The following is an 8,321-nucleotide window of genomic DNA, read 5'->3' on the forward strand; positions in this document are numbered from 1 at the left end:
TTATATTGTATGAGACATTTGCATATCCTATCGAGCCTTGTATCCCTTGAGAGCATTGTTGAATAGGGTCACTTAGATCTCTTTCTTGGACGACCGGGTCCTATGAGGCACCAAATAGATCGACTAAAAAGTATGTGTGTTAAATTAGGGTATTTACAGGTCAAAGATCTCTACGAGAATACGAGGCACCCATTGGATTGGCAGAACAATGTGTGCATACTCTGGCGCCTAGACACATACTGAGCATGAATTTTCAATTTGATCCTTGATCACCAATTCATGATTCATGCAAGTACATATATGCTTGTATACTCATACATTATGTACTCTGCGATTATGTCGCTCATATACTTGCTTTTATCTTGAACACCCTATTCTCATGGGAAAATCTCAGGTTAGAGGGTCATGCGGAAAGAGAAGTGGCTAGTGAAGACCGGTGATTACCGAGGATGTTCGACAGGGTTATTTAGGTTTATTTAGTTGTTTTTTTTATTTCGGGTTGGAGATACAAATTCGACATGGTTGTGTAATATTATAGTTAGGATTATCGCTAATGTAGATGGGATATTATAGTTTACATATTTCGTAGATTTTATTATTTTAATTGATGTACGGATTATTATTATTACTTTGATTATGAATTATTTAAGATATTTATTGCATATTGGTAATTATATAAGGTTGAAGATCTGTTTCACAAAATTGACTCATGAGACGGTCTCACAAGAGTTTTTGTGATATATATTGCAAATTTGAAAAAAGAACTCTATATTAAAGGTTTTTTTTGTTTTTGTTTTTAGAAAGAAGCTATACTATATATATAATATACTGTTTTGAACTTTTGATATGTTGGATATCTACCGTGAATATTTATATGAGAACCGATGAGATGATACTTACCTATTGGATATGATGAAACATGGAAAAATTATACATCCAATAGGTGAATGGCATCTAATCGATACTCGCATAATTGTGCATGATGTGTATGAATCATATCAAAACTAATATTAAAACTATTTTTTTTTTTTTTTGAAAAAGAAGCTATACTATATTAAATTTTTTATCACGTCAATAAGAGCATGGCCATGCAACGGTGGCCAAAAATTCCCCCACGAAAAAGTAGCGGTAAGCCCACCAAAGACGGAGCTCCTCTGAGTAGGGGAAGCGTTTCTAATTCGTGAAAGAACACTCTTCTTTTGGTTTTTTTTTTTTATCAACAAAATTCCAATTTCGATTTGTTTTCTAATCAAGACATATCTTCCCAAAATCAAGAAATCGTCAAGGAATTCAAGAACCTAAAAAACATAGAGAAGATCGTTATTTTCTTGGAATGGCGGCCCATTACATTTTGTTCGATACGGTACTTAAAATGCAAATCATGGTTCGAAGAATCTAAAAGGATTCGAGGGGAGTCATAAGAGCAAGGAAATGTGGCCTCCGCCGTCGCCGGGAAATAATGGGGAGCGAGTGGCTCCGATGGCTAGGTTGGTCGCTGTGGCTATTGACAGAGATAAAGGGAGCCAAATTGCATTGAAATGGGCTACGGACAATCTTGTTACTCAAGGGCAGACTATAATTTTGGTTCATGTTAAACTCAAACAGAATTCGAATGAATTATCTGCACCACTACACATGCCTGCCAATAGTAATTATTTATTCCTCTCCTTTTGATACGTGATTAAATGTAGTCCAAAGATAACGTAATCTAAACCGAGCTTGAAATCTTAAATTAGAGGGACCTAAGTGCCCAAGGGGAGACTTGGGCGATGCAAAACTTCGAATTTCATGTGTTTTTTTTTTCTTTCTGAAAGACATAAGCTTTGTTTGCAAATTATTCCAAGCATTAATCTTGGCTAGTGGCTACTATATTGATTTGCATGGGATCCATTGGTTTCTTTCATGTCGTTAATCATCATGTGTTCTACTTATTATGTTGAGTGGATGCCAACATTTACTGTTTAGATCATTGTGTTGCGGCAAAATGTTGTAAGAGAAAATTCCGAAATTACATTTAGTTTAAACTTTTGTTGGTCGTCATATGTTGGAGTCTTCTTTATTCAACATATGATGCTTAAAGCTTCAAAAAAAATTTGTATAAGGATAACATGAAGAAGGTTTTAGTGTTTTACTAATCAAAGTTGAAGTTAATTGAATCAAGCACAATCTGGATTAATGGATGCTTCGTAAAAATGAAGTATATTTTAGTAACTTGAATATGTGAACTTTGCATCACTTATACTTGAGATACTTGTTTGATTTGGTGGAATGGTGTCCAAAAGTACATATTTTCTTTATAGTGCTTTATCTTTGCCTTAGTTCTCAAGACTCTAAAACTAATTTCCATGTTACCTATGGCACAGGACCAACCTCCATTTCTGACTTGAGCAACCAAAATGGAGAATGGGATGCCCAAACAAAGGAAGTGTTCCTTCCTTTCCGTGTCTTTTGTACACGCAGAGACGTAAGTTTGATTGTTTCGGTATGTTATTTCTCAAGCAGTTTCAAATATTCTTCAGTTTCCTGTGGATTCGTTTATCAGATACAATGCTTTGACGTGGTGATAGATGACACTGATGTAACAACAGCAATTATTGAATTCATCAAGCAGTCGGCAATTGATGTTTTGGTCCTTGGTGCTACTGCAAAAGGAGGAATTTTCAGGTATTAGGCTCTGCATTTTGTCGAAGAGTACTATGTCTAGAGTTTCATTTACTTAGCTTTTCTACACCTCAGATTCAAAGCGAAAGACACTCCCGGAAATGTTCTCAAAGGGGTACCTGATTTTTGTACTGTGTATGTAATCCATAAAGGAAAAATTTCATCAACTCGAGCTGCTTCCCGTCCAGCCCCATCAATTGTCAGCCCGCTGCATCGGCAGATACTGATCGAAGCCAATAAAAAATCCAATGCAACGGAGCCGCTTGAACCCTCCAGCACGGTTTCCCGAAGTTGGCCATCTTTCTGAAATATTAGTTGTATCTTTTTATATCATATTTATCTAAAATATGAGATTAATCACGAATTACTTCTGTGCAGGTTCGTTTTCAGGACATTCGAGGCCAGGATCTGAATTGTCTCCACGTGCCAAGCAAAAAGATGCGAGCTCCTTCAAGTATGTCATATTTAAACCATAATGCATGTTAGTGCACCATCTGTTGTTATTTATACAGGTGACTCAACGAGCACTCGAAGATATCCTATTCCAAATGATATGACAATAATTATTGCATGTATCTGTTATTTCTATGGGGTGATATTTCATCCATTCACCTACCAGATTGGAGATTTATCCCATTCACTGATCACAATGGCCTTCATTTCTTTGCTTTTGTAAATGAAATCATATAGAATTAATGTTCATATAGACTGGCATGCAAGGATGGACAGACATGACATCACCCCACTCAAACGAAAAATAAAATGCATGTGTAGTTATTTTTAAAATTTATCTTTTGCCCTTTCCAAAAATCATTGAATCAACCCAATTACCATCATGCATCCACACCTGATCCAGTGGAAACTAACTGGAAATGTTACTACTGCAAGCAGATCCCCATTCACTCACAGAAAGGGACCCAATGGAAAACCATACGAACTCTCTCAACCAGAGAGTGACATATCATTTGTCAGCAATGAACGGAGAAGTATCGACATGTTTCCTTCATATGCCGAAAGCTTAGAAGGCAATCATACCCCTCCTCGACTTTCGGGTTTCTCAGATATAGACCAAGGTTTAGAGACCTGGCAACTTGGACGTAGATCCCTCGATTTAGCGGCCTCACCAGAACGAACCTCCTACGCTTCAGTTGAGAGTGGTAAATCGTATACCGCACAGGCAATGGTAAGTAAATTTACTACAAATTCAGTACTCAAGGACTTACATTTTTATTAATGTCATTTAAAGCGCAGTGAAGTGCCTCAAAAATCACCATCCAGGGATTAAGTATGCCTCTTGCACTAATGAATGAATGAATGATTATGACACCAAGTTGAAATTTCATATTCATATTTGCTTATATGCTTATAGATATTAGATTTTATGTTATGGTTTTTCGTATTACTTTGTATTCTTATTCATTAATTTGCAGATTATGTAATGGATCCATTGTTGAATAAGTACGCTTTAAACCACATGAAAAATTGAAACTTGGGTTTGTATTTTGCAGGAGGAAGTAGAAGCAGAAATGAGAAGATTAAAGCAAGAGCTCAAGCAAACAATGGATATGTATAGTACTGCATGCAAGGAAGCTCTCTCAGCTCAAGAGAAGGCATGAGAGACTTTTTCTTTCCTCTTGATTCAATAATTATTACCTGTACGTCTCAAAATATCTTTCAGGTTTTCAGGCAAAGGAGCTCCAGCGTTGGAAAATGGAAGAACAACAAAGGTTAGGAGCTGCTCGATTAGCTGAAGAAGAGGCGGTCAGAGTAGCAGAAAACGAAAAGGCCAAGTCGAGGGCAGCCCTTGAGCATGCTGAAGCATCTAAAAGGATAGCGGAGCTGGAAGCTCAAAAGAGAATTAGTGCAGAAACGACAGCCTTGAAAGAATCAGAAGAGAAGGCTAAGGTAGTAACATCAATGGCACAGACGGATTACAGGTACAGGAGATATTCGATCGAGGATATCGAAAGTGCTACAGAATTTTTTGCACAATCTAGGAAGATTGGAGAAGGAGGGTATGGGCCAGTATTCAAGTGTCATCTGGATCATACACCAGTCGCAGTTAAGGTCCTCCGTCCCGATACTACACAAGGAAGATCCCAGTTTAACCAAGAGGTCCGTGAATTTGATCAACTTATTTGTTTATCTCCGTTTATTTATAATTCTTGAGCTCTACTAAATAGTTAGTTGAGAAATTATGACTGTATAGTGCCTAAAAAGTAGACACACATACAGAATAGGGGATAGAACATTAAAGATCTCTATTTGTGTCCAAAATTAGTTGTTAAAATAAGTGTCTTCTTATTCATCGTTGATATGTTATTTTAGGTAGAAATTCTTTGCTGCATAAGACACCCAAACATGGTCCTTCTCCTAGGTGCATGCCCCGAGTTTGGTTGTTTAGTTTACGAATATATGCACAATGGAAGCTTAGAAGACCGATTATTCAGGCGTGGAAACACTCCTCCACTATCTTGGAGGCAAAGGTTTCGTATCACTGCTGAGATCGGAACAGGCCTCCTTTTTCTCCACCAGACTAAACCGGAGCCATTGGTTCACCGGGACCTAAAGCCAGCTAACATTCTTCTGGACCGCAGCTATGTTAGTAAGATCGCTGATGTTGGCTTAGCCAGGCTTGTCCCTCCATCCGTAGCCGACACTGTCACTCAATATCGGATGACATCGGCCGCTGGAACTTTCTGTTATATTGATCCTGAGTATCAGCAAACAGGAATGCTGGGCATAAAATCGGACATATACTCCCTTGGTATTATCTTTTTACAGATCCTTACAGGGAAGCCACCAATGGGTTTGAGTCATACCGTTCAAAGAGCCATTGAGAAAGGGACGTTTCTTGAAATGCTGGATTCGTCGGTGCCGGATTGGCCTAAGGAAGAGGCTTTGTCATTTGCCAAGTTAGCACTCAGATGTACTGAACTTAGAAGGAAAGATAGGCCGGACCTTGGAAAAGTTGTGCTCCCACAATTGAACAAACTTCGAGAACTGGCTGAAGATACCATGTCTGATTCGTTTCCAGGCATCGCCGACCGCTCACCTACACACATCCGAGTTTCTATGTCTAAAGTAAGTAAAGTTGCATCATATATCTTGTTAAGCCTCTATTTCCATTTTGCAATTACTATTTGAATTCATGAAGAATGAAAGACTTGGTTTGTCTAGCATTTGAGCATATAATGAAACAGATTTAACATTGAATTTTGCAGGAAGATGAGAGTTGACCCATCCTCTCGAGTGGCCGGAAACCGATACAATGGTGAAACTGGGAGGAGGCTAAGCATGGATTGTTGCACATCTTGATGTTTGTTTTGTACATGATGCCATATAAAAAGAGTTCTAACATTTGGGTATTACACACCCGGTTTTCATACCCGTTTTTTTTCGCAACGATTATTTTTATGTATATTTGATCATTTTGAGGTCTGTTTGATATGTAAGATAAGATGACGTATGAACAACAAAAGGAAGAATAAAAAAATTAATCAACTCACTGACTCACACCACAATACATTGTGGTAGATGTTAATTTATGGGTAAATTGCGAAAAAATACCCAAACCAACTAAACTTTAAATTTATTACCCACACTAAAAAAACTTTGGCTCCACTACCCAAAAAGAGTTTAAAAAGACAAAAAATACCCATATTTGTACTTATATGTGAAAAATTCACATGGTTGATTTTCTGGGCCGAAAATGATATCAGAGCCTAGGTAAAATTATTTCAAACATACAAATTTATTATTATGAAGTAATTAAATTTTTGAGGAGGAGAATTTTCTCAAATTACATGAATCTGAACCCAGGTTCGAGATTAATTATTTACAGGACCTATTCCAAAAAATTGAAATACTTGCAACAGGAAGATCTAACCACTGTTAGATATCAAGAATGAAATTATCAGAGTCCTAGGGTAAACTTATGATTCAAAATAACAGGTTCTTAGAAATAGTACCAGATTCTTCTAAACTCTCCGGAGATCTTAGAGAAATTCAAAAGACGGTACAAAATTATGGCAATATGATGTATTATGTACCACAAAATGTGGAGAAAATATTTGAAAACCAGGAAGAAATTCTTGGAGTATTAAAGGATATTCGAACAAGAATTCAAATCCTAGAACAACAACCAAGTTCTAGTAAGAGAACTTCAGAAGGAAGGTTACCACCATCTTTTGGTACTGAACTCTTGTTACATCAACAAGAGAAGGCCAAAGTAGTGTCAAAACCTTTGACTGAAGAAGAAAAAATGATCAATCTAATTAAATCTGTCTCAGAAAAGAAATTAATATGATGACAACTTTATAAAAGATTGGTCTCGAGGATCTACAAGAACTTGCAGAATCATTTGCAAATCTCAAGGTCGTAGATCTGAAGATGAACACAACGGGAGGTGAACAACCTTCTATAACCTGATCATCTTCTGAGGAACCACCAAGGGAAAATGTGAGATCTCAAAATATAAATATGAGAGAATCTCAACCCGATTTCCATACTGGTGGAGAATCACACCCAGCGGGAACAAGGACAAGAAGAAATCAAACTCTCTTGCACCAAACACCCTATGGGAAAACTGTTTTAGAACCTATACATCATTATGGGGTTATGCTTAACCTTGATGTCCTATATTTCAAAAACAGAGAAATCTCATAGATGACTGGACATCTGCTATGAGAATCGCTGCAGGAAAACTTGATCTCAACAGAGAAGGATTCATTAAACTCCTAAAAATGAGTCCTATGGGATCAGTTAAAATTGCTTGGGACATGACTTCATTAGAAACCAAAAAGTTAGTCCTAGCTGGAGAATCTCTTAGTGAGATAGTTGGAAAAATGGCTACCCTATTTAAAACACAGTTTATAGGGCTAGACTATTTTAATAGTCAAGATACAGAGAAGAGGAAGAAATATACTCAAGCTCTGTATAGCCTTGAATTACATGACATATGTTTAGTGGATGAATATATTATATTATTCACTAAATATAGATGGAATTCAGGGGTCGAAGAAAATATAGTATGTAGCTTTTCTTCGCCAAAATGCCGAGTCCCTGGAGAGAAATGCTTATAAGGGAATATGTCCCTGGAAATCCAGATACGTTGGCACGAAGAGCTTCTTTTCTCAAAAGAAAATTGGCAGAATGGTGCCATATGGCAACATTACAAAAGAATTACAAACGTTTAAGGGGTATCAATAGAAGAACTCCTTTGTGTTGTAAAGAAAATGATCTTCCAACAATTATTGGAAGTAAACCACAAAAGCAGAAAAGGAAGAATTTTAGTTCTCATTCTTACGCCAGAAGTGGAAGAAGTTCTTGGAAACCAAGAACAGTATGGTCTAGACAGAAAGCCAGATCATACAAATCTGGACAAAGAAGTGGACCATCAAGAAGTAGGATATCATCTCAAGCATCGAGTACATCTCGAAGCACAGAGAGAACACCTACAAAGAAAACTTTTAGAAGAGCTCATACTCGAGCTAATGAAAGTTTTAAGGATTGTAATTGTTGGACATGTGGAGCAAGAGGTCATATTTCGATTAACTGTCCAGAAAATGAAAAAAGAGGAATAAAATGCTTCGATCCAACCCCGGATATTGAAGAAGCAGTTTATTACAAGGATCTTATTCAAGTATACCAGTTTGAGG

The 8,321-nt window shown here is 37.1% G+C and overlaps 1 protein-coding gene across 2 annotated transcripts; it reads left to right on the forward strand.

Annotated features, from left to right (window-relative positions):
* The first annotated feature begins 1,139 nt into the window (after positions 1-1,139).
* LOC142525651 (U-box domain-containing protein 35-like) lies at positions 1,140-6,152 on the forward strand. 2 transcript variants are annotated; one of them, XM_075629999.1, is made up of 10 exons: positions 1,140-1,648; positions 2,364-2,464; positions 2,543-2,664; positions 2,737-2,951; positions 3,040-3,115; positions 3,553-3,844; positions 4,170-4,271; positions 4,348-4,776; positions 4,990-5,749; positions 5,915-6,152. In XM_075629999.1, exons 1-10 carry the CDS (start codon positions 1,432-1,434, stop codon positions 5,977-5,979), a joined length of 2,379 nt encoding a protein of 792 aa, XP_075486114.1. In that variant the 5' UTR covers positions 1,140-1,431; the 3' UTR covers positions 5,980-6,152. The 2 variants fall into 2 exon arrangements, with proteins under 2 accessions (XP_075486114.1, XP_075486115.1); XM_075630000.1 differs by having other exon boundaries at positions 1,142-1,648; positions 4,990-5,745; positions 5,886-6,150.
* Positions 6,153-8,321: the final 2,169 nt, after the last annotated feature.

This window comes from Primulina tabacum, chromosome 14 (assembly GCF_025594145.1).
Source record: "Primulina tabacum isolate GXHZ01 chromosome 14, ASM2559414v2, whole genome shotgun sequence".
In the NCBI taxonomy this organism is placed as follows: Eukaryota; Viridiplantae; Streptophyta; class Magnoliopsida; order Lamiales; family Gesneriaceae; genus Primulina; species Primulina tabacum.

Bases quoted from the DNA above. Each gene is read 5' to 3' on its own strand.
- LOC142525651 (XM_075629999.1), top strand. From the start codon at position 1,432: ATGTGGCCTCCGCCGTCGCCGGGAAATAATGGGGAGCGAGTGGCTCCG. The intron at 2,465-2,542 runs GTAAGTTTGATT...TTCGTTTATCAG, and splicing joins TCTTTTGTACACGCAGAGAC to ATACAATGCTTTGACGTGGT. The intron at 3,116-3,552 runs GTATGTCATATT...TACTGCAAGCAG, and splicing joins AAAGATGCGAGCTCCTTCAA to ATCCCCATTCACTCACAGAA.